Source organism: Diaporthe amygdali, assembly GCF_026229845.1.
Source record: "Diaporthe amygdali strain CAA958 chromosome Unknown NODE_47_length_302777_cov_65_667284, whole genome shotgun sequence".
Classification (NCBI taxonomy): Eukaryota; Fungi; Ascomycota; class Sordariomycetes; order Diaporthales; family Diaporthaceae; genus Diaporthe; species Diaporthe amygdali.
The window spans coordinates 122,906-147,932 of NW_026517067.1; the positions used below are offsets into that span (position 1 = coordinate 122,906).

At 55.5% G+C, this 25,027-nt stretch overlaps 8 protein-coding genes across 8 annotated transcripts; 5 read left to right on the top strand and 3 right to left on the bottom strand.

Moving 5' to 3' along the window:
• Positions 1-1,303: 1,303 nt before the first annotated feature.
• On the bottom strand, positions 1,304-1,531 carry J7T55_009360 (uncharacterized protein; the record flags this gene model as incomplete). Its single annotated transcript, XM_053134680.1, has 1 exon — positions 1,304-1,531. One exon carries the CDS (start codon positions 1,529-1,531, stop codon positions 1,304-1,306), a length of 228 nt encoding a protein of 75 aa, XP_052987559.1.
• A 6,122-nt stretch (positions 1,532-7,653) lies between these two features.
• On the top strand, positions 7,654-9,459 carry J7T55_009361 (uncharacterized protein; the record flags this gene model as incomplete). The annotated part of the gene is made up of 3 exons (XM_053134681.1): positions 7,654-7,911; positions 8,079-8,207; positions 8,278-9,459. 3 exons carry the CDS (start codon positions 7,654-7,656, stop codon positions 9,457-9,459), a joined length of 1,569 nt encoding a protein of 522 aa, XP_052987560.1.
• A 1,246-nt stretch (positions 9,460-10,705) lies between these two features.
• J7T55_009362 (uncharacterized protein) lies at positions 10,706-11,787 on the top strand (the record flags this gene model as incomplete). The annotated part of the gene is made up of 2 exons (XM_053134682.1): positions 10,706-10,810; positions 10,867-11,787. The coding sequence occupies 2 exons, from the start codon at positions 10,706-10,708 to the stop codon at positions 11,785-11,787; spliced, it is 1,026 nt and encodes a 341-aa protein (XP_052987561.1).
• Positions 11,788-15,156: 3,369 nt separating this feature from the next.
• Positions 15,157-16,986, top strand: J7T55_009363 (uncharacterized protein; the record flags this gene model as incomplete). The annotated part of the gene is made up of 3 exons (XM_053134683.1): positions 15,157-15,217; positions 15,421-16,612; positions 16,674-16,986. 3 exons carry the CDS (start codon positions 15,157-15,159, stop codon positions 16,984-16,986), a joined length of 1,566 nt encoding a protein of 521 aa, XP_052987562.1.
• Positions 16,987-18,134: 1,148 nt separating this feature from the next.
• Positions 18,135-19,842, top strand: J7T55_009364 (uncharacterized protein; the record flags this gene model as incomplete). Its single annotated transcript, XM_053134684.1, has 3 exons — positions 18,135-18,225; positions 18,300-19,350; positions 19,404-19,842. 3 exons carry the CDS (start codon positions 18,135-18,137, stop codon positions 19,840-19,842), a joined length of 1,581 nt encoding a protein of 526 aa, XP_052987563.1.
• Positions 19,843-20,343: 501 nt separating this feature from the next.
• On the bottom strand, positions 20,344-21,174 carry J7T55_009365 (uncharacterized protein; the record flags this gene model as incomplete). Its single annotated transcript, XM_053134685.1, has 2 exons — positions 20,344-20,837; positions 20,952-21,174. 2 exons carry the CDS (start codon positions 21,172-21,174, stop codon positions 20,344-20,346), a joined length of 717 nt encoding a protein of 238 aa, XP_052987564.1.
• A 685-nt stretch (positions 21,175-21,859) lies between these two features.
• On the bottom strand, positions 21,860-22,770 carry J7T55_009366 (uncharacterized protein; the record flags this gene model as incomplete). Its single annotated transcript, XM_053134686.1, has 4 exons — positions 21,860-21,878; positions 21,950-22,253; positions 22,335-22,458; positions 22,555-22,770. 4 exons carry the CDS (start codon positions 22,768-22,770, stop codon positions 21,860-21,862), a joined length of 663 nt encoding a protein of 220 aa, XP_052987565.1.
• Positions 22,771-23,123: 353 nt separating this feature from the next.
• J7T55_009367 (U1 zinc finger) lies at positions 23,124-23,929 on the top strand (the record flags this gene model as incomplete). Its single annotated transcript, XM_053134687.1, has 3 exons — positions 23,124-23,133; positions 23,204-23,311; positions 23,385-23,929. 3 exons carry the CDS (start codon positions 23,124-23,126, stop codon positions 23,927-23,929), a joined length of 663 nt encoding a protein of 220 aa, XP_052987566.1.
• Positions 23,930-25,027: the final 1,098 nt, after the last annotated feature.

A 25,027-nucleotide genomic window follows, 5' to 3' on the forward strand; every position in this document is an offset into this window, starting at 1 on the left:
GTCGAGCTCCGGGAAAGACGCTGAGATCCGCATGCCTCGGTTGCAAGGCTGAAGTCAACAATTGCAACGGTCTCAAAGAAGACGGAGATTCGATATGCTTGTGAAGTAGAATTCTCTTGCCTCTCAGGCCCGGTACTTGGGTACATAGCACATATTGAGAGTTGTACTCGGATGCCTTTCCTGCAGTAGTCCAAGTTGTTTCGATCCTACGCGGACCTAGCAAGACTACATCCCTTCCACCGAAGCATGTGCCTCTGGGATTCTAAGAGTTCGGGTCATGTCGTAGCACGCGACACATCACGCTCGCACGACTTCGGCCCAACGCCGGATGCTCGGTATCTACAGACCTCGGGGGAAGGAAAGTCGCACACAGCGCCTGGGGAGCCCGTCCCTGACAATCCCGCACCTCCGGCGGTTGCGCCCGTGTCCAGTTCCCTCGCTCGGAGATGCCTTCTGCAGGATCATATGTGCGCACAACACCAACACGCAGGCAGGCTGCACCGGCGCATCGCACCCGGGATCTTCCCACTCCACTCGGCTATGCGAGCTCCTACTGGGACCGCTTATCCCACTCGCCATCAGGGAAGGGATACAAAAAGACACAGGCAATCGTCCCACATGCCAGCAGGGCATCTTCATGGGTCATGGATCACTTCATGTGGAAGCAGGCCGCTGGCAGATCGAAGCGGGCTCCGCAGGGGGACCCGGTATTATGGTTCTGGAACCTCTTTTTCCATTTTCGTATTGACGGGGGCCCGACTGTCTGTCGTAAGCTCAACGGCTCGTTCGTCCGGGCCTGTGCTGTCTATGTCTATCGACAGACCTCCAAAGAGCCTTCCGTCAATGTTGTCGCAGTCCGCCCTCGCCCATGAGGAAGACTGCTGGTTCCGTGAGAAGAACAGAAACCGTGACATCACCTTCTCATCTCCCCCCTTCCTCTCTCTCAATCACGATCATAACCCTGATCATCAACCCTTTTTCAATAAATCCGTGAATGAATGCCCGCTCCCTTTTTGTCTTCTCGTAATAAAAGTACAGTCCACCGAATTTCGCCCACCCTTTTCCGTCCATGCTGCATTACGCCGAGAACCCCCTAGAAGTAGAAGAAGCAGATCAAATGAAAAACGAAACCCTGGCATGAATGCTGCTGTTGCTGGCGGTCCCTTTCGCATTGCATGATGACAAGACCGAGAACTCCCTCCCAAATGAATTAAAAGACTTTGTGCAATGAAGAGTGAACGTGTGATGAGAAGGTGACCTCTTTGGCTCGCCGAGGTCCAACGTAGGGCAGTGGCGTGGCCCATCAGCGGCGAGAGCTGGACTTCTCGTGGCGGAAGCTCACGGGGCTCGGCGGCGGAGGAGCAGGGACGTCCCACTCGCGCGGCGAGTAGTCGTAGCTGGGGGTCGGCGACGACTGGAGGTCCTTGGACGACAGGGTCTTGGTCAGGCTGGCGAAGTCTTGCGACGTGATGAGCTGCAGCCGCTCGCGCGAGGGCGAGACGGCGAGGGGTGAGGCGATGTAGCTAGGCATCTTGATGTTGGGTTGGTTGCTTTCTTGTGACGAGAATGAGACTGTTGTCGATGGCGACAGTGGTATGATTTTCTTTGGGATATCGAGTTAGCCTCGGCCTTTTATACACCACACATGGCTCTGGGAGGTGAGTGATGCTTACAGTGGATGGTGAGTGAGTGACAGGACAGATATGGTATGGTATGATGTGCTTGACGTTTGTGGGTGACTGCAGCAGGTCTAGATGTCTGACGAGATAAGAGCGGGTGTTTGTTTGTCTGTCTTGAAGACGTCCAGCTATTTTGTTTCTGCTCTTGACGTGGTCTGAAGGTTTGGGAGGAAGCAAGAATCTGGGGAAAATGGGAGAAGGGCGGCGAGGGAAGGGACAGGGAGACGATTAAATAAATACGGCAGCCACTGACTGAGAGTTGTGTAAGTAATTAAGGTAGGTACTTTGGTGTTATGGCCGGAAGTGAATGAGAAAAGGGTGCAAGGGTATGGGACGCACGCCTTATTGTGGATAAGGCCCCTGTTGTCACTGCTTCCGGCTACATAACTCGTGGGAGTTGGGGAGTTGGGTGTGGGGGATGGTACGGTGCCAGGCCATGGGCCCCAAAGACCCCGGTCGGTACATTACCCTGGCTCGGTACGTCGCTGAGAGTCTGGGGGTCTGGCATGTCTGGGTACCTACTATAGTACCTCTCGTCGAGTGGCCGAGTGGTACCACCACATCGGGCTTCACCCCCTTGCTACAACAGGAACAGTTTGTGCTATTCAAGGATTCACTGGAAACAGCGGAGGAAGACAAGAGACGGGAGAGGTACAGCCTGACTGCCTACAGGCTCTGCAGGAAAGGGTGGCAAGCTGCGTGTCGAAGTGTGGGGAGGTCTCACTCGCGTACCGTTTTTTTCAGTCAGTTATTCTGTCCAGCTCCCAAGAAATTACCGTAGTATAGGTACGCTGTACGGTACCGTATGGTACCGTATGGTACCGTATGCATGGAATGCTGTCGAGAGCGCCTGGAACCCGCGAGCATGAGACTGTTCCACAATAGCATCGCAAAAATCTACCGAGTGGAAGGTGCATCGCCCCTTTAGGTGGGGACGGACAGCAGAGTGACTTTTTTGTGCCTTGCCTCACCTCAGGAACTGGCGGTTGTTGACCCAGGTGTGGTGTGGCCTGGACAGACACGACAGGGTCGGGAGACACTGAGACTGGCATTATCGTCCTCGGTGCCCGGTCAAGCACTTGACGAGGCTACACACAGTACAGTCTACTCTCCAGCCCACATGCCAGGTACTTTGAAAGGTCGGGAGATCAAAGTGGATGCCGTAAGGATACCTGACCGAAGTGAAATCCTACGCGCGCCCCAGGTCCGCGCCCGGGCTGGCTCGGAGATTCTCTGATGCGTGCCGCTCTCACCTTGGAATTCCAGACCTCGGAAAACATGGCAAGGATGCCTGAGACCTGGGGAATTGTTTCGGTGATGCCAGGGCCAGGTTAGAAAGTCCGTTGTGTCTTCTGTTGCTACTGCATCATAGTACATACAGTACAGCACAGTACTGCTATTGACAGATCGAGAAAGATCGGGGCAGGATGAGGGCGATCTGATGATAGGCATTGAGTGACTGAGCGAGGTGAGTGGTCTGGGTGAGAGAAGGGGGAACAAGGAGCGTGGCCCACGGATCGGGTCTCTGAGCCTCCTTTTCTCCCACCCTTTACCCCTGCCCATCCTGATGTTCTGTTTCTATCTATTGCGTCTTGCATCTTGGCCCCCTTCCTTTCCAAATTGTGAGCCCACGTTCGCTGCCCCCAAATTTAGTCCATTTGTTCTTTGTTCCTTTTTTTTTTGCGTTCTGAAGCGTCAACCTCGGTGTAGGGAATATGTCTGTAACTTGCCGCGTAAAACGTGTGTTGGACTCCCAGCAAGCCCCGGGGACTGGCCCGGATCTTCCACGCGGCGCTGACAGTACCTTGCAATCTGGGACGAACCTTGAAGAATTGTCCATGATGCCCGTCCATGCCTGCCAGGGCAAACAACATGCCGCCATTCCGAGCGACCGCCTTGTTGTCACAGGAGTGTGTAATTACACCTTTCAGCCCTGGGATGAGCCAACGCACACACACACACACATATGCACACATGCAGACACAACCCCTTTCACCAGAGGCACAGGCATGATGACTGATGTTGGCGCATTGGCAGGTCTGGGCGCAACTCTTTTCTGGGAGCTCGCAAGAAGAAGAAAATTTCAGAACTCCACGTCCGGGGATACAGACGCGCTGCGGCACCGCACAGGCTGGGACAGGAAAGGGACACACAGCTGGACTGGACAGGAGCCGCTGCAACTGTAACCCCCGGAATTCCCTTCCTGACAAGCCTGCGAGAGAATGTGGAGGTTGCAGGGTCCCGCCCGCCTGCAGGTGAGACTTGTGGGGGGCGAATGTGTGGGGATTCTCCCACACTATCCAGGGCTGTCGCGCTGCTATGCAGGTGCTCTGGGGTGCTCTGCGGGTGTTCCACTGCTTCCAGACCACCCTTGAATGCTTCTCCCGCATTGCTATCACAGCACCGGCACGACCATCCCCTGCCCGTCGGATCCATGCCGGAGACGGTCTGACGGTGTGATTGATGCCTTGACCTAAGCGTGGGACGGCATCTGGGGCTGGCCTGGCTGGCCTGGCTGGCAGACACCTGGCTGGCTGGCCTGTCGGACACCTCATTCCCTTTCCCAATCTTCTTTTCCGTGCTCACGAATGAGAGCCGCAGCTTCAGGAGCAGCCACTTGGGATCTCACCCGGTATATTGGCCCGGTGCGACCTCAGACTTCTGTCGGTGAGCGACCAACTTTGCCAACTTTCACTCTCCCGGGGCTTTTCTTTGTCGTCCTCAATCCATCTCGGTCCAACCATCTGCTGTTGGTGGATCATCTATGTATGGCCTTGGGTCTCCCTCCAGGAGGCCGTCTGAGTTGGCGCAACTGGCGATGTTGGAGCTTCACCATTCCACTCGCGGCCCCCCGTCCGTGGGCCTCCTTCCCTCAACCCACCCAACGTGTCATCCCACTTCCAACGCCGCATCCACTGTGCCTTCCCCAGACGCTGGGGCAGGCATTCAGTCTATTTGGGGCCGTGCTCTGCTCTGCCCGCACCTGGGGAGAGAAAAGAAATCCGGGGAAGAGCTGCTGCGCCCACGAGCTTAATCGAGGACGCTGATCGCCAATCTCATCTCAGCCTGGAGCCTGGAGCCTGGAGCCTGACCCGAGCTGAGCTGAGCTGAGGGAGCTCGCCCGCCCACCGTTGCATTCTCCCTCCCTGTCACCCCGTCCTCCTTTTTCCGAACGTGGGGGTTTGAGCTCTGCCAACAGCGCCACCTCCTGGGGAGAACCGAGACATCGCAATCTCACCACACCATTCCTCCTGGAACCAGCTGGCATGACTATCACTTTCCCTCAGCCTGAGATCTCGAGAATACAAACAAAAGCACCTGACTCTGACCTTTGGGCTTTTTCGCCCCTCTATTAGTCATGATGGGTAGTCCATGACCACTGGTCTCGGCCAGCCAGACCCCAGCGGAGATGCCTTCACTCTGATGTCTGAGGTCGCCTATGGGTCGGTGACAGCGTTGCCAGCGGTCAGCCTAGGCTCGGCGTGGCAAGCCCAAGATTCCCGATAGGCCAACATGTGGTCCGATTGGCACCACGCCTCTCCAAGTTCCTCGTTATCTCATTCCTCTGGGTCGCTAAATGTGGCGGCGTTGTACAAGTCAAGAGTGAGAAACCAACTGTCAAGAAGTTGGCCTGCCGGGTGCCGCTCAGTGCTACCCAAAGAAGCACGGCAAGGGCTTCGTTCGGAAGGGCTCACCACCCTTCAACAACCAACCATGTTGTCGTGGCCTGCTATTTTTGGGCCACATCGCGCGGGCTGTCTGTTGTGGGAAATGAACGGACGGCTCCAGGAAAATGTCTTCATCTCGCCTGTCTATACGCAAGCTGCTAGACCGGTCAGACCTTCTTTCATGACTTGCCCAGGGCTGCATGTGCTCATCACGCAGAGGCAATGGTTGCGAACAGGGCAAGGCCGTTGTCACAGCGGACCTCCGGCAAGGCTGCGATCGACATGATGGACTGAGACCTGTGTCCAGTGGAAAGCGCCGCCGTCCTACTCTTACAGATTTTCACGACATCTGGCTCTTGTAGAACATTACATGCCCGAATTGAGGCTCTTCAGCTGACACAGCAAGACTAAGTCCTCGCGCAAGACCCCTTTTCGATCGGTTGTGTAAGTATTTGTCATGAAGAGCGGACAAATATCGCTTGTGAGCAATATTGCTTACCTGGAAATTGAAAAAGGGTATTGGTACAAGAACGGGAACTTCATCGGTACATGTGTACCCAGTTATCGTCAGGTAATCCCTCGAAGGTGGCGCAGACCATGGCTACAGAGGAAAGGCAGTGATCCTTGGTATTTTACTTTCACACCCAAGACGTAATCATTTTGTGGCATGGCCTGGAGGTGAACTGAGCTGAGAAGCCGACGTCATAACTGGGCGGCCGTTTCCCTACGTTGCAGCGGGCCGTCTTCAAATGAGACAGAGAAAGGAAAGCCTGCCACGTGAGCTGGCAGAAGACTCCTCTAGACTCTTTTCCTCAGGCTCTTGGAGACATAAGCAATTTTCGAAAATGAGTGGACCACTATGCGTGGAAGTTTTCAGGTCCAGAAACGGGCTGTGATGGATAGGTTCCTTCGCGAGTGATCCACCCAGGAGCTCGCGGTCTCGTCACTTCGATCGCTTTTGCGTCTGTTTTCAAAGGTGAGGAAGGCGAAGTGAAGAGATTGGAAGGCGGCCCAGTCTCCTATCGGCGATTCCACTATGCATTTAGAGACGCTGTATCGAGTACAAGCTTCTTGGTAAACGGCTTCCCCGTCTTGGTCCTGGGTCGTCCGGCACCTGGGCGCCAAGACTCTGGGGTAAGATCTTCGGGACGGGGCGCAGTGCAACGGCATTCTGCGAGTGAACGACAACCGTCGACAACACATCCGGTACGTCGATCAAGTGCTCGTTTACAACAAAATCGGGAGACTATTCGATGTCTCCTGTCGATCTCCGCCATGTTCCTGCATACGGTGGCACCCAAGACCAGGCGGCAGCCTTTGAAAGGCGGCTTTTGCAACCACACTCAACCTGGAGCAGCATATTCCTCCGTCGAGATTAAGGCGCCCGGGCGGCTCCGCGACTTTGTTGTGTCCTGGCGTTACTTGTTGCACAACACAGAGTAGAATTGTCTGCCGTGGCCGCATCTGGTCCTCCCGTACCCACCTTGCCACTTACAAGTACACCTTGTCCAGCAAAGAGACTTCTGACTTTGGTAACCCTGCTACGGTCCTCTTTCTGGAAGTGAATCAATCCTTCTATCTCCGAGACGCGGACGAGGCGCTGTCAGGTTGCCACGCGTTAGGCGTCCAGACTGCCGGAACTCAAGGCCATGCATGTGCTTCACGACTGACTTACAATCGAACGACGCAACGTCGCTTTCGCCGGCATTGCCGAAGGGCATCGCCGATGTTGTTTTTCCACTCAGAAATATTGTCTGGGGCGCCGTTATCTGCTCGTGGCGGCTGTTCGTCCCAGTCTAAAATGATAAGCTTCACGTATGCGCAACGTTAGGTGGCATCGGCCTCCCGATCTGGGCATGGAGTCCGGGCCCGTCCGGCCAGACCCCCAGCACTCCCCTGCAAGCCGGCCCAGGAGTCTGGATGTCGTTCTTGGTGGGGATGGCGATGCCACCTGCTGCGGAGAGAGACGATGAGGGACATGGGGGCAAAGTGTCTTATCGGCGCATTTCGACACAATGCTAGGGGTTTTGAGTTTCCTCGCTTGCTCTGAGTCGAGTCGCGGAAGTCAGATCTGTGTCTTCCTCCACCACGTTCCGGGTCACTTGGCTCCAGAGACTTCCTCACGCATCCCGCCTTTTTGAGCTGTCAATACTCCTCTAGTACTCGTACTCGGCGGCACTCTTGCTCGACCACACAGCTCGGGAAGTATTGACGAGCCCCAGACTGCTAGAGGCATTGCCTACAACTGCACTTTGGCCCAGTAGCCTTCCTCCTCTCCATCACAAAGTCGGCCCCACAAGGACAAGATGCAAGACGAGGAGAAATACCCAGTCGAGCCCAAAGTCGTTGTCGGAGCCAGCGATAACTCATCATCCAGTGCCGAAGATGAGGTGCCCCCGTACATGCGAAATGCGAGCAAGAGGGGCGTCCTGGCCAAGATGCGCGGGTGGGAAGAGGCCTTGGACCGCAAGATCGGCGTCGAGACTCACGGAATATCGCGACGGCGTCCTGAGGACAGGAACCCAGTATACGCATCGTGGAGTAACCAGTCGGTCATGTTCTTGGTCAGTGTTTCCCTCGGAAAACCCCTGCCGTTCTGAATAAGCCTGGGCCGGATATTGTTCTTTGAGAAGCTTGATTACTACCAGACCTCTACGAATCGCTACCTTCACAGCTGGCCTTTTATTTCCCCAGCCACTTGGACAGGAGTCATTCACTAACCAGATCACAGATGTGGATGTCTGCAACATTGAACCTGAGCTGCTTCGCAACTGGGTTTCTTGGCTGGGAATTAGGCTTAGACTTATCGAGAACTATCACCATCACGATTTTCAGCACTCTACTCGGCAGTGCAGTTACCGTAAGCAAAGCATATCCTCCGACGGGACTTGTCAGTAAAGAACAATTTGACTGATACCATTGTCACACAGGGGTGGTGCGCGACAATGGGACCGGGTACAGGCCTCCGCCAAGTGTCCATTAGCAGGTACTCGATAGGCTGGTGGCCGAGCAAGCTTATCGCGGCGCTCAACGTCGTCGAGCAGATCGGCTGGTCGTCGGTAGGCTGCATCACGGGCGGTCAGGCGCTGGCCGCCGTCTCGGACGGGCGGCTGGGCTCCGAGCTGGGCGTCATCATCGCGGCCGTCTGCGCCTTTGTTGTGTCCTTCGTGGGACTGAAGGCCGTCTTCACCTACGAGAAATTCGCTGGCCTGGTGCTCGCCGTGGTCTTTGTCATCATGTACGGCTTCGCGGGCCCGTCCGCGGACGTCGCCACGCCGACCGCCCTCGCCGGCCCGACGCTGTCCGGGACCGCCCTGACGCTGTTTGCTGTGCTGTACGGCTCCTCGGCGTCGTGGTGCTCGATTGTGAGCGACTACTACGTCGAGTACCCGGTCGACACCAGTAAGTGGAAGGTCTTCCTGTTGACCACGCTTGGCAACAGCATCCCCACCTGCTTGGGCATGATCCTCGGCTGCATCTGTGGCTCGGCTCTCAACAACAAGGCCGACTGGCTGGAGAGCTACGATTCGGGCATCGGCTACCTCATCCAGACAATGGTCCACCCGATCGGCTTCGCCAAGTTCCTCCTCGTCATCCTCGCCTTCTCCGGCATCGCCATGACAGCTATCGCAATGTACTCAGCCGGTCTATCAGTACAGCAGTTCGCCCGTCCTCTGGGCGTCGTGCCTCGGTTCATCTGGACATCGATCATGTTCGTCGCTATCATTCTGCTGGCGCTGGTGGGCCGGGACCAGCTCCTCACCTTCCTGCAGAACTTCCTCTCGCTCCTCGGCTACTGGAACACGAGCTTCTTCGTCATCCTGGCCACTGAGCACTACCTTTACCGCGGGGGCTACCACGGGTTCCAGGACTACGACCTCGAGGGTTGGAACAACCCCAAGCGCCTGCCCGTTGGCTGGGCTGGTGGCTTTGCCTTCGCTGCGGGAGTGACGGGTGCTGTCGTCGGCATGAGCGAGACCTTCTACGTAGGTGTGTTGGCGGCCAAGATCGGGGATTCCAGCGGCGATATTGGTAATGAGCTGTCCTTCCTATTCACACTTGCCGCATATGTGCCTGCGCGTTGGGCGGAGAGGAAGTTCACTGGGAGATAGATCATGTCTGTCTAGTCCAAGGAAATGACATGACCGGGTCCGCCGCGGGTTAAGGCTGCATCATAGAGGCATATTGCATGCAGCTCGCAAAATGGCTTGACGGACCCTGCCAGCTGCTCGCCTGTGTGTCAAAGAGCCAAGCAGTATGTGCAATTTACATTGTATCACGAACATGATGACACAGCAAAACTGAAAGGGCTGATCACACAGCTTTCCTTCTCGTCCTCCACAAAGTGTGACCACTTCCACTTCCAGACTAACACATATTTGTGTCATTAATAGAAGAAGAACTGGAAATGTAGTATCTGGCGAAGAGCATGAAGTTTGGTTTGATAGATTAAAGTTTCCTTGCTCGGGATTAGTTAAGAATGTATACTTCAAACGAATTTGTACATTGATGAGCTACAAATATTGTTTTGCTTGACTAGATAACCACGTATCTGGAATCTCAATACTGTGAATTAAATTGAATAATGCAAGCCTTTATGTGTCTGATTTGAGCGATTCAAGAATCTGTTATGTGATGCTCGCGTATGGCCTCAGCCTCGGAGACTGCGAAACATTCTTGAGTTTGGCCGGATATCGTAGCGCGTCTTCTCGTATACGTTGAGTAAGGCAATTGTGGTATCGACCTTGTAGGTGATGGTAAGTGCAAGCAGTATAAGCTAAGTGGGCGCAGAAGACATGTTTTGTTGGATACAAGTATTTGATATGAATTACAAGTGTTCACATTATGAGAGTTTCTTGATACTCATCTCGCTTGTAGGCGCGTTGCAGAGACTTACGTGGGAGGGAGCCAGTATTTTTCAATCAACACATAATTTGATGGCACTTGGCACTTAGACACAACAGCTTTGGAAGCCTTTGTTGATACAGCTTCAGCACATGCATCCAAATGTGCAGGAAATTGTTCGAAAGGAGGAAACACGGCCAAGATGTATTTCCCAATTCGGCGACTTCTGTACCTAGGTACTGTATAGGTAAAGCTCCGGGGCTATCTTTTTATAGGACGACTTGGCGTGCGGCCGATCAACCGATGAACCCCACTGTCGAGCGAGCGGAGCTCAGGGAGTCGTAGGTTCATGCCGAGGCATCTTTCAACGGATCTCAACGGGCCCGGCCATTTTGCTCGGTCGCCTTGATAGAAAAGGCACCTACCCCTTGTTACATCTTTCTGGAAGTACACTGCCTGCTCACTCACCTAGGTTTCTTGTTCCAGAGTCATATTAGACTCAGATTGAACAAAATGTCATCGGAACAGCCCATAATCCTGTACCACTATCCCTTCTCGCCATATGCGAGGCGGATAGTGTGGTACCTGCAGCTTCGCGGCATCCCGTACAAACAATGCGTGAGAAGACCCTCTTATCGGCTTACCTGAACGTGCACAGCTAACGCATGGTGAAGATGCAACCCCCAATCATGCCCCGGCCGGACATTTCCAAGCTGGGGATTAAATATCGCCGCATCCCGATCATGTCTATTGGACGGGATGTATACTTGGACACGCGGTTGATCCTGCAGAAACTCGAGTCCTATCCCACCAGCTCCCCAAGGCTCGGCGCCGCAGAGAACACAGAGCAGCGCGCCACCGAGCGCCTGCTAGAGAGGTTTAACGTCGACGGCGGCGTCTTCGCCTGGGCCGCAACACTGCTCCCGCGCGAGCTGCCCATCTTCAAGGACCCTAATTTCCTCAAAGACCGGGCTGATTTCATGAATGGCAGCAACGTGCTCGGTCAGAAGTCAGGGGCAGCGAAGTTTGAGGCGCTCAACGACATCCGACATGTTTTTGAGCTTCTTGAGACAACGTTGCTGGCCGACGGGAGGGACTGGGTTCTAAAGACTGAAGGGCCGAGCTTGGCCGATATTGAGGCCGTCTGGCCGCTTCATTGGCTGTCAGGGCTGCCGGGAGCCCTGCCTTCGGACCAAATCTCGAAGACGCAGTTTCCCAAGGTATTTGCGTGGATCGAGCGTTTCGACAAGACTGTCACTGCCGCGAAAAAGAAGCTGGGTAAGGTCCCCAACGTGTCTGGTGAGGACGCTGTACAGAGCATTGTACACTCGTCCTTTTTCGAGAGGACAGGCAAAGAGGTCGAGCAGAGCGAGCCGCTCGTGAAGGCCCTAGGACTGAACAAGGGCGACAATATTGTGGTATTCCCACTTGACTCCGGATCGTCACATAAAGACTCCGGGGTTCTCCAAAGCCTCGATGGCGAAGAAGTTGTTTTTGAGACGAAGACGGAGTTCGAAGGGTCCCCAATAATACGGGTCCATGCACCACGACACGGCTTCCGGGTTGTTCGCGAAGACCAGGCATCTCGCCTTTAAGATGGAGCATGGGATGCTGCGCTCGAATTGCAGATACAGTTGTGATTTCTGGGACTAGTCTAATAAGCAGACTTGGTTTGCGAAGGTTAGTAGGAACCGTTGGAGGCACAGTCCGTGCATCTAGAACTCCTTCGAGACGAGGCTTAGTGCGTGCGTCGGCAATAGCATAAACATGAAAAGGGTGATCTCGAGTACTGAATAGACAATCATCAAGCAATCGGCAGTCAACACGTGCTATCGTGTGCCATAAAAGTAAGATTTACTCATTTTCTGCTCCGAGCTGCCTGCAGGGTCTCGAGCTGGTAGCGGAGACAGCCCGTAGGGCGGACCGGCAATCCCGACTGAGACGAGACGGGACCTAAGAAGCTGAAGCCATGCAAAGCGGAAAGGCCATGCGGAGCCGCATGTGGCGATGACGTCTTGTGGTTGTTGGCTTGGCTTTAAAGATCCGATCAATATTCGCCTATCAAGGTACGTACGTTGTCTTCCAAGAACGCGCCAGTCGTACCCAGAAAGGCTGCTTGATTCGAGGTACTCTGTCTGCGACACCGAGCGCTTTGTCTTCTTTGCAGACCCAGAATCCATGGACTGAGACTAACAGGACAGAGAATAGATGTGAGGTGGCGACACTGGTAACGGGCCAAGTCAAGATCTCAACCTTGCGCCGCCAAGAAAGTGTCCTCGAAAGTTTGTTCGGAACACTCCAGCTAGCACGTAGCTGAAAGGCGCGCGAGATGTTTGAGATCTCACGTTAGAGCACTTCTCAAATTTCGTTATACCAGCCGTCTCCTTGTGCCGGGTCTTGCAGGCAGAAATAGAGTTTGGCGCACACCAGCTGGCAGCTCACATAACCCCGCCCGAACTCGAGAGAGCCAGGCCGCGTGGTGTTGCGACCTGCGAGGCGCGCAATGGCCCTTCGAGGAAACAGGCAGGCAGGGCAGAGGTGCTGAGCCAGCGAATCTCCCCGGAGCTTTCCCACCACTAGATCCTAGGCGGCGCGTCGTCTGTGGTGTGGGCGTGCTGCAAGCTCCGGCATCCTGTCCGTCGTGCTCTAACCTTATTGGGCCGGCGTGCATGCAACAGAGGTGAATTCCACGCAAAGGGATGTCTGTCTTGCGTCATAGGTCGGGATGATGTGAATATAATCGCCTGTCAATGTACAGTGTCCTGCGACAGTGCGACAGCCATTGGGGTAGCGAAGGCGCGAAGTGCAACAATTGTTATCCAGCAAGACATTGAGGAGAGCCAGCCCTAGAAAACAGTTTGAACACAAGCCTCGTTAGAACATACGTCGCCAGGACTGGATTGTCACCAACTTCTATCTTGTAGCAAAGTCTTAAGGAGAAATGCCCTACCTCGGCGCACGCCGTTCTGGCTGTGGAGGACAATCTGAATGACAACCATCGTGATCCCTGGTGCCGGAGATGCATGCAGTCTTTCCGCTCTGCGCAATTTCAGAGTGCGCAAGAGGCAGGGCTCCGGATTGGCGGAGGCCAAGGTGGGGGTTGCGTACTTTGTCCATGGGTGCCACTGTGTGCCGAGTCTGGGTGCTGTGATGATCTTGGAAGATTCCCACTTCACAGACGCGCCTGGAATACCGTGACGATAAAACAGGGCCTGGCTGCGACCGGACATTTTGGATCCTGGCTGGCGCTCGACAAGCTGGAGCATCTCGTCCGTGTTTCCCATCGGCGACTCGGCCGGTCAGCCGGTCAAGCCTATGCCAAGCTTAATTTGCATGAAGGCCTGAAGAGATCAAGGTATGGATCAGGACATCCGTCCTCGTCCCCGTCCTCCCGGATACATGTCCCCGTCCAAGGCGGTTTGGCCCCCTTTCGCGGTTCTGGTTGGTATGTTGATATTGAAGGAGGATCTGTAGAATGGCAGGCTCGTGTCGTCACAACAAGATCGTAATCATCTGATGATTCTACTTCCTTGTCCGTGGAAGTTTTGGTGTTCACCTTGACAGTGACTGAGGAACTAAGTGCGGGATCGGACTTCGCACGGAGTCGGTACAATCGATGAAAAGGGGGTTACACTTGCGACAAGATTGTACCGTGACCTGATGGGGTGAGTGGCAGAGGACTGCAGCGACAAGCTCGACTCGCAGCACGACAGGGCGACAGAGCAAACCGCTGAGGTGGCCATCCAATATGTGAGCAGGCCGAGATGGCACAGACTTGGATCTATTCTATCTCGCTGGACCGCGGCCAGGTCAAAAGACAACGGTCGATGGTGATAATGGCTGGGAGGAGACATGTTGGGACAGGGATGGCCACACTTCGCCGGGCCTGATTGAAAGACTGGGCGTACCGGTAATGATGCGAGACTGGAGGTCCCCGCCACAGGGATTACATTGCTCCAGTACCATTGCTTTGTAATGTGGAAACGATAACTTTGCCTCCCGTTTTCTCGAAGGTCTGGAGCAACGGCACCTTGTACTGTACATGGCTGGTTGCGGGTGGCCATTGGCGAGAAAAAGTACATTCCCTGCCCCGTGTTGCACTTCTCTGCTAGGCCCTGTTAGTACGGCTAGTGCCTGGCCCCATTTCAATCTCTCCCAGAGCCCAGTGGCAGGAAAAGGCAGGAGCGGAGAGGGAGAGGCAGAGGGAGAGAATCGAGGGCAAGGACGGCAGAAAGCAGAGGAGGAGGCTAGGAGAAGGTGGGCACCGGGCCCCCGTTCCTTGCCATTTATTACTGAGCCCACTGCCCACACCACGTCATCGCCCCAAATCCGTGACGTCTTGTTTTTTTCTCTTCCCTCAACTCTTTTTTCCTACGCACCCAGGCATATCGATCATACGCCCACCCACCGCCCACGATCATCACATCCCGCCCTTGCACTTGGCTGCACTCTACCACACTTGCCCTGCACGCTGCACGGCCACTGCCATCCATATTTAGGAGTGGTATATCGTCAGTGCCACGTCGTTTTTACCACACCTGGTTGACGACCTTCACCTGCCCTCCACAGGGGTTGTTGTGAGACAGGCTGCACGAGAATAGTGTACAGAGAGAAGAGAAAGCGCGACAGAGACAGACAGAAAGATAACAGACCGTTGCATCGTGTGAAATCCCAATCCAGCGAGCTGGGTCGTTCGTCATATCTCCCCGTTTATCTCTTTGTCTGTCAAGAAGCATTCAGTCAATCAGCCAGCCCCAGCCTGCCTGAACATACCCGTTCTGTTTCCACCACTTCTAGGCTTGTGTCACTTAACTCCTCCCGAGGAGTGACCTCATGAGACCATTTTAACTTTCTCCCATCTAACCCACCTACCTCCTCATTGCGGCGCTCTTTCTTTGCCCATTTCGTCATCGCCCTCACTCGGCCTCCTTCTCGTGCCAGATCAAATCAATTCCTCGACCACAATGGCTGGCGATAGCGACTCCAAGTCGCCCAAAACATCCAATGCTACCACAAACCGCCCAGGTTAGTCATATGCACCCCAATCCATCGAGTCTGTCCCGTCCACCGCATCGTCATCGTTCATCCATCCACCATCATCACCACTTGTCATTATCGGCCTTTTTGCCACAAACCCTTCCATCACCCACCCGCACCACGCACTTCACCCCGTCAGCTGCATGCATCCAATTGAACACCATGCCGACATTCATTTTTTCCACATCTAGATGCCGCGGCCGACTCCAAACCCTCAGAGATTGTAGCGAAGACCGAGACGTCCAACGGCGAACCAGCTAAACCACTCGCGCCACCTCCGCGTCCCAGCCAAGCGGCCAAGGGGAACACGCCCGACTACTTTGGCCTCTCAGGACCCGGAGGCTCGTTGAATCAAGAGCCGAACCCCTTCGAAAGGTCATTTGGCGGAGATCCTACACTTGGTGCCAGTGGCGGTCCTCCCGAGACCCCGGGAGGCACGAAGCTACCTCCTGTTGCCTCAATCACCTCACCCTCGTCGTTGCTTCCCGGCACTGGCTCAACGCCCTTTAATTGGGGTGGTGGGTCGTTGCGCACCGGACCACTGAGCCCAGCCATGCTGTCCGGCCCTCAGACCGATTACTTCGGCGACCAATTCCGAGGTGGCTTTCCCACGCCTAACGAGTCATCACTCCGGACTGGTCTGACACCCGGCGGGAGTGGTTCCATGTTCCCCGTGGTTGGGAGCCCAAACACTGCTGCCATCTTCAACCTCGCCGGTGGCGGTGCGACACCAAGCACTGTCGATTTCCACCGCACTGCTATGAGAGCGGCTGCTGCCGAGCGAGAACAGCAGGCCCAGCAACCACTGCCCGCTACGTCACAGCCACAGGAACTCAGCAACGGCGCTTCGGCTGTCAAGTCCGAAGCAAAGCCCACTGGACCTTTTGACAACCACGACAACGACGCGGCTAACGGTCTGTTTATGCTGGCACAGGGCAGGAACGGTGCTCAGCAACAGAGCCAGTACCCCTTGCCGCCACAGCCAGCAGATCATGGCCATCCGGCACCTGCTGTTCAACATCCCAATCCAAACATGAACGGTAATTCCACCCACAATGGACGGACATCTCGAGGTGCTAGTGAGGCCGGAAGTGCACAGTCAGACGACAGCGAGCACGCCCGACCGAACACTAGGGGTAAAGGCAAACGCAACTCGGGCTCCGGAGCTACCACAACCAACGGCAGGCGTAAGGCTGAGGAACCTCCGGCCAGAGCACCCGCAAGTAAGAAGGCCAAGACTAATGCTACCGAAGCCCCACCATCTGTTGGCTCTGATGAGCAAATGGATGATGATTCCGACCACGAAGATGGCGGTGGAGACAACAAACCAAAACATAAGATGACCGAGGAAGAGAAGAGGAAGAATTTCCTTGAGCGCAACCGGTGAGTGCAAATGCATCTTGTCTCGCAGATCTACTTTACCCTTGACACTAACGACCTGTAGTGTTGCTGCTTTGAAATGCCGTCAGCGCAAGAAGCAGTGGCTGGCAAATCTTCAAAACAAGGTTGATCTCTACCAAACTGAGAATGATCAGTTGACGCAGCAGATCGCTGCGCTGAGGGAAGAGGTTGTTAACCTGAAGACGCTTTTGCTGGCGCACAAGGACTGCCCTGTGACGCAACAACAGGGACTACAGGGTGCGTACATGGCTGGTATGGAGCCGTATAACGCACAAATGAATCCGTATGGGATGGCCGCGCCGATGCCAAACCACCAGATGATGCCTGCCCAAGCAGGCCAACGTCGCTTCTCATAGTGGAGATTCTCTTACGCGGCGAGCAAAGCAAAACCTCCTGGCTATGAGGAAAGAGGGTTCACGGTTTGGTTGTAAAATATTTATTCTGTCACGGTGTGACATTCCCTGGCTTAGCGGGCATTGGCTGTAAAAGTATACGGAGCAGTCCATCACAAGGGGACGGGGAAAACAAGGTGTCTCTGCTTTACGGTCCAAGGGCATACATATGGAAAAGGAGGCGTTCTTGGTGCGGTTCGCAGTATCTTCAGGTGGCGTTGGGATGGGGACCTCGGTCGGCCTGGTTCCTCCAGGTGTGGGTTCATGATATTGCACGCAGTATCGGCTTCGCTTACTGGCGCATTTTTTCGCGAGAATTCTGTGCCTGGCTTCGACTATTTGATAGCAGCATATGGCAAGTCAAGGTTCACAGGACTCGATATTTGAGTTCTGCAAAGAAACAGTAATAGCTGTCTGATTGTAGCATACATAATCGACTTGACTTTCTCGTTACGTTGTTGTCAAAAAATGCGAAATTTCGTAGTCTGTATACCGCTTGCCCTTGAGTATGAAATTGCGGGAATAGATGCAGTTGAATGCTGTGAACGAGTGAAGAAAACAATGACCATAAGAATTCTGGGGAGGGAGAAGGAAGCAAGGAAAGGGGGGGGGGGGCCAGCCGTTGATGGGAGCCCCACTCTCAGGCCAGTGCTGTGCTGTTAGGCGGGTCTCTAAGTCCCCCGTTTTGGCCTAGCGCTGGTTGTTTTCGTTGCACGGCAGTAAACAGTCAGCCTAGAGGCGAAGAGAGACCAGACACATCTGGATGGGGGCAGCCCGTTTCCGCGGCATATGATGGAACCCCAACACCACTGACCTTGGAAAAGCCCAAAAACTTACGTCGCGAGCGCTCAGCATCAATTATAAGCGCGCAGAAATCCCGGCATCTGATGTGCAATACTGAACCACACGACATTCCGAGAATCAATTCGCCCATTCGACGCGTCTTCCACCGCAGCGGAAGCAGTCGCGAGGGGCAAGACCGCCTCTGGCCTTGGACCCGCGTGCCCGCAACGGTTGACCTGCAATCATAACACGCGACGCCGACGACAACAACACTCCCGCAATCCCCACGCAAACTCCTATTGAATGCGCTCCCCACTGAGACTTCATCCATGACGACCGTCGTGCGGACCCGGCACCCTCTGGAAGCATTGAGCATGAGCAATCAGTCTGAGCGGAGGCCGAAAAGCAAGCGCCTTGCGGGTATGTAAAGCTCCAACTGAGGGCCTACATAAGTAACGGGTGATGGATGCTGACATAGTGAATCGCCTTTGCAGCGGCCGCGGTGTACGACGAACAAGACGGCGACTTTCTCTTCACGCGCGGATCAAAGCGGCAAAAGACCGTGTCATCACCAGCGTCGCCGCCATCGCCGGAACCGAAACCAGTAGCAAAAGCTGCAGCGAAGAAAACTCAAGGAAGGCCACGTAATGGAACGAAACGCGTTGCATCATCACCACCACCACCTAGCAATGATCACGAGTTACCACTGAGGGCGTCGAAACGGCCGACACGGAGGAAACTCGATTCTTCACCACTCGTTCCAGATAAGCCATTGGTAGTACCCAAGAAGCGCCTTCCGAGAAGGACAAAGTCACCACCTGTGGATGACATCGCCGAGGAGGAGCCGGAGCCAGCACCAGCGCCTGCATCTGCGAAGCGAACAAACGGGGCCAGGCAAGCGTCCAAAGACGATGGCGCAAGGAAGAGCACGCGCAAGAGCACGCGCAATAGCACGCGCAAGCAAGAGGCGGCACCGGAGGAGAATGATTCACAAGCGACCCCCGAGCACGTCGACAAGTCCCTCGAAAGAGACCCGAATGCGCAAAAGATAGCACTGCCATTCAGTGATACTCCTATCAACGCCCGAAATAAAGACTTTCGTAAGAAGGGAGCGGCAGGCGCTGGTGGCGGGCGTCGGAGCAGCGTAGGCCTGCGAGGGAAACGGGCGAGCTCTTTGATCGAGAGCGGCCACAGCGCGATCCCGCATCGGGAGGTGGCCGCGTCGGAATTCTTCAAACATATCGAGTCAGAGGGGCTGAGCGAACCAAGGAGGATGAAGCAACTGCTGACGTGGTGCGGGGAGAGGGCCTTGAGTGAAAAGCCGAAGCACGGGACAGCAGGAGCGCCTGCGGTGCTGGGAGCGCGCGCGATCCAGGACGCGCTGCTGAAGGACTTTGGATCCAAGTCGGAGTTCTCAGACTGGTTCTCCAGGGAAGACGAACCCTCTGCTGCTGCCGCGCCAAAAAGACCTGTGGTCATCAAACCGAACCCGATCAATGTTGAGCATGAGGAAAAGATTGCTGCCTTGGAAGCGCGCATAAAACGGTAGGTGCTCCCGATCTGATTGACGACTCCGACAATGCTGACAGGAAACACAGATTAAAGGAGACTCGCAAGTCATGGCGTGCCTTGCAGGCACCTCTACCGCAAGTTTCGTCACTCGACCCAGAAGACTGGGATCCCGAAAAAGCGTCGTCACCCGACACAAGCCTTCTCGACGCAGAAGAGGCCAAAATGCTCGAATCACTGACGGAAACGTCCTCATCATTTGCACACCTGAAATCAACTACAAGAACGCGCCTCCAGACTGTCCAGGCAGGGGTGGAATTTAGGGTCGACCATCTTGCGGACAGCGTGCATAAGATGAATTTCAGAGTAGTTACTGCGGGGCGACAGGCAGATAAGGTCCTCGCGTCGAGCTCGGAGAGGCTAAAGGAGCGGGAAGAGAAGGAGCGGGCAGCGGTGGGCACGAAAGCACTGCCAACTATGGAAGTGCTGAGGAGTTTGAGCAGGATACTGCCCGAGAATGGAGGATAGGCTCGACCACTCGCAATAAGAGCCTGAGCCTCACAGCCTGGGCAAGATGGCCGGATGGAAAGAAAGGGCCTATATGGCTGTCAAGGACTTGTCAGCATGGGCTTACCCGAAAGCAGGTGGTCTTCATGTGACTTTCAGCGATTGTCTTCTCTGGGGAACGATTCCACATGATGTGACGACAGATTATGAAGGCAGAGTCAAGGAGTGGTGGAATCTTTGTTGGACACGCAGGGCGGATTCGAATTGAAGCGCCGCTCGAAGCCAGAGAGCCTGGGTGGTGGCGGGAGCAGGACTTTTCTACTGTACATACTGCCCCCCTAAATACCCGTATTGCAAATGATCGTGCTGCCACAGTAGGTCAGCCCTACCGAGCATCTATGAACCCGGCTTGCAACAAGGACTAGCGATTCATGCACGCCTGATTACCTGGCGTGCCTCGTCAACAACTTAGGCCACAGGCATTCTGTGAAACCAAACGTGAACGACCTCTAGACCGACCCTTCACTTCCTCTCCCCCAACGGCGGCATGAACGCCATGCCCTCGGCCTTATCCCTGTCATTGTTGCCCAGCACGCCCGCCGCGCTCCTCTCCTTGACGTGCCGCCGCAGCAGGTCCAGGACCTCGCTGCCGCGCCACCGCGCCGGCACGGGCCTAAACGCGGGCTTGAACGTGCCGATCGTCTGCGCCCACTCGCCCTTGGCCGGGCTGGCGGGCTCCATCTTCTCCTTGTTCGTGCCGTCCCGCTGGACGCCGCCGTCGTTCGCGCCCTGGTCGCTGAGGTACGGCTCCGAGTTCTGCAGGCCGGCGGCCGGGGTGTTGGCGGCGGCGGTTTGGTCCTCCGTCTGCGTCGCCCAGTAGTAGATGTCCCAGTCGTTCTCGTCCAGGAACCGGTCGTACTGCTCCATCTGCGCGGGCGTCATGCGCGGCAGGTAGGTGGCCGCGAAGGTGCTGAGGAGGAGGTCGGACTCGAGGGTGCCGCGCTTGCGGGACTGGTCTTTGATTATGCGCACGTGTGTGTCAGCAGTAGGTACAGATAATGAATACACGGGGAGGAGGCCTTCTCCTCGCCCTCCTTGTGAGAGTCCTGGGGGCCGGCGACGGGACATACAGGTTAACCTGGCGCGCGTGGTCTCTGGGTCCTCGCCTGTGCGCCGCAGGGGCTCGATCCTGAACTTGGCGCCCTCGAGCTCGCCCACGCCCATCTCGTGGCTTGCCACGGGATCAAATGGGCCGCTGTTGTGCTGCCATCGTGCCGGCACGGCGGTGGCGACGACGGGGCGGGCGCGCAGGATGTGCCGGGCGGCCGGTCGTAGGGCTCGTTGGATGGACATTTTGTTCGTATTGTGTTGTTTCCAAGGTACTTGGTGTCTTGAAGGATGTACACGAGCACGATACTCGACGACCCTAAAGATAGTAGCCGATGTCCAGAAGTGGTTGTCAGTGTATGCGAAAGAAAATGCCAGGGTCCGGTGCCGTCATAGATTATTCACCCAAGAACCGAGGCGCCGTGATCCCGCCCGGCGCGGTTCCATCTCGGCATCGGGACCCAGGCACATGCAGGGATCCCTCCGCTATGGGTGCTCACAATTCCTCGGAACAGCTCGCACGGACCGGTCTTGTGAGAGAGAACTTGCACTTGCTATTCTATGCTGGCCGCTATGCTCCACGGGAGCGAATATAGCAGACAGCCAAAAACCTAAGTCTACCGTCTGTCAAAGCATTCTCCCGGCAATGAGGTGAGTGCCTTCCACTGGCCAAATCATCGGCGACATGAAGACAGCCGGCTAACATTACCCGGCGTTCCATAAAGGTCTTCGAACAGAACACATTCGAGTTCAGGTTGCCAGACCATGATCCATTCATCTCGTAGCTATCCACCCTTGCGCGTATTTGCCGACTCAAGTGTACATGTATCTGAATAATTCCCATATGACCATGACCGACTGCTTTTTGCCCCAACCATATAGTTCATGAACTCCGGGAATCATAATCCATCCTGTTCGACTGCTCCTACTCTTAAATGAGATGCTTGGATCTGCGCATAAAACGATCAGAATCAGTGTTTTGCCAAAAGGAGGGTGCAGGGCGGCTGGGGGGAACACGAACCTGAAGTAAGCCCGCAGGTACAGGATCTGCCAGACCCAGAGCACGATCAGGATGAAGGTGGTGCAGAAGCCGAACCACTTGACGCGGTTGTTGGTGCTCTCGTTGGTGTCGCGCAGCTTCTGCTCGCGCGACCGCAGGTAGTCCATCTCGCTCACGACCTCGGAGACCATCTCCTCCATACGGCGCAGGTCAGCCTCGACCGGCTTGAGCTTCTCGGTGGCCTGGATCGCGGACCAGTCCTTGGCGTCGGCACCGATGTCGACGTCGAGCTCGACGTGGCGGGTCGCGTCGCCAATGTTCCTGGCTATTGCAGGGCTTGTGTGTCAGCGGCATGATTCCTGTGATTGCTGTGGTCATGTGCAGTGGGGGACAGCAAGTAGCGTACATCCTGTCAACAGGTTCTCGAAGCAGACATCGAACGCGGCGTCCGCGTGGGACGTAAACACTGTCCGTTGCTCGCCAGCGACGTCTTGTGGCCGGCCATACTCGTTCCCTACCGCATCACGGATCTATGCGTCGGCGACAGCAGTTGTCAGCATCGGGATAAGGCATGGTTCTCAATTCTCGGCAGAAGAGGAACCCAGAGAGTGGATAGGGCAACTCACGTGCATGTTCACCCGCATGCCATCCCCTTTGGTCCCACTGACGATCGCCGTCACAACCACCAATGTGTCTTTGGCGACAAAGTTCCGTATGCATCGTTCTTTTTTGCTGTCGTGTGACTGTGATGTTGCTTGCAAGTCGAACTTCAAGGCATTGGCGCAGGCAATGAAGAGGACGAGACTGCAGATGTAGTGCAGCAGCGATCGTGGGAGCGCCATTGTCGTGGTGGTGGACGCTGTTGTGTTGTCGGGAGGGAGCTTCTTGGGGACAGTTACAGCCTGGCTTTCTCGACAGCGTCTCTACAGTACTGTAAAGGTGTCGCGTTCACTTGCGGTCTAGCTCAATGCCAGGGGTAGCTCCTGCTCTCTCGGCCTATCAGCGCGGCAAGTCGAGCATTAATGTGGGGCCACTTGCCCCTCGAGCCTTGCCTGACTTCAGCCTTGCCGTTCTGTGCTCCAGTTCTTTGTCGCCGCTCCTTCGCCCGACTGTCCAAGCTTCGCGACACCAATAGGACTCGGGAGAAGTTCAACCCAGAAACCACACCAGTGGAATTCCGAACAGAGCATTCAAGATGCCGAAGTGTGAGCAAACCTCCAATCGCGTTCTGACCAGCAACAGACAGTACACTAACGCGCAAACCTCCTCTCACAGTCTTCTGCGACTACTGCGATGTCTACCTCACCCACGACTCCATGAGCGTGCGCAAAGCACACAACAGCGGTCGCAACCACCTGCGCAATGTCATAGACTACTACCAACGTACGAGTCACCCTCTACCTTCCCCAGTCTCCTTTCACTGTCGCCCCGTCGCGCTGACACTTCCGCCCTGCAGAGATCGGCCACGAGAAAGCCCAATCAGTCATTGACTCCATCACCTCCTCCTACGCCGCCGAGGGCCAGGCCCACAACAACCCGATGCTGCCCCAGAACCAGCCCGGCGGCGGCGGCTTCCCCCCGGCAGGCATGCCCTTCCCGCCGCCCTTCCCCGGAGGCATCCCTCCTCCAGGCTTCCCGGCCCTGCCAGGCGTCAACGGTGCCCCCGGCGCGGCGCCACCACCAGGCGGCTTCCCCTTCCCGCCACCCGTGCGCCCGGGCTCCAACTCGGCCTTCCCGCCCTTCCCGCCCCCAGGTGCAGCCGGCGCGCCCAACCTGCCGCCGATGCCTATCCCGCCGCCAGGCAGCGCTGGTCCGGGCGGCCTGCCGTTCCCTCCGCCTCCTGGTGGCCTGCCGTTCCCTCCCCCCGGTGCTGGAGGAGCCGGCGCGCCGCCGAATTTCCCGTTCCCGCCTCCTGGTGGCTTCCCTGCTGGTATGCCGCCTTTCAACCCTGCTGGCGGACCTCCTCCTCACCTGGGACCTCCGGGGGGCGAGGGAAGGTGATGGGGCAATCATTCAGGGATCGGTCGTCATTGGAGCAGCAGCGATATCGTCATTCGGTACTTGGAACTGGGCTGTTGTTCGTTGAAAAGGTCTTTTCGTGCGCTGTTGTTGGCGGTTTGAGATCTGTGCTGAAAATGCACGGTACGGCAGAATGGCGTTTGGCGTTGGGGAGCATGGTCGAGACGAACACCAAAAAAGGGACATGAGATTGCTGGCATATTCAAGACGGAGAGACGTGGAGGTGTCTGGTAGAATGACCATCACGGCGCCTACGACACAAGGGATCCTCGGCTGACAAACCAGAATTCAAGCTGTTCTCGACAAGCAACGCAAGGTCAAAGGTGGCAGAGTTGGGATGGTCTAGTCCACCATTCTACATGCTTCTCGCTTGCCAGTTAGTCAAATCTCGAACCTAGTGGTTCGAATAGAAGGTGGGGATTGTGAACTGGTACGTCATGTTGGCAGATAGCTCCCATGCCCCAGAGGACACGATGGGACCAGCATAAGGAACTCGGGGCTCATCACACGTAATGCAGACCGAAGAGGCTTCAAATGATTCTTCGTCGAAAGGCCGTAAGGTATCATTCATAAACTGCCAGTCAGGTACAGGAAAGGCTATCTATAGTATACAGCAGGTTCAGATTCGTGTCGTTCCGTCATCCAGGTCGTACTTCCATTAGCTTGACATGCTTTAAAGAAACCAAGCCGCTCTGCTTTCACCCGTAGCTTTTCAATGAAGCGAAGTATGCAAAACAGGGGAAAAAAAGGCAACAAAATTTCTTTTTTGTATCCTGCTCTCTTTCTTTGCAAGACATCGAGAAAGAGAGCCTCGTGTGGAAAAGCGGTCGCTCGCTCGCCCGCCCTTGCCGCGTGCGTGTCGTTATGATGATCATGTTCGTAAAACCTGACGCCAAAGCCCAAGAGTCATCATCCCGCTCCTCCACCAACCTTTGTACATCCTGTTGTTATGTTGCTCGTCAAATTTGAGTGTGAATGCCGACACGTCGTGACATGGAGCGTATGGGTGCAGGCCGTCGATATGAAAGAAACCCCCGGTCCAGAAAATGAAAAGTCATCCGTCATAAAAATATAAATTCG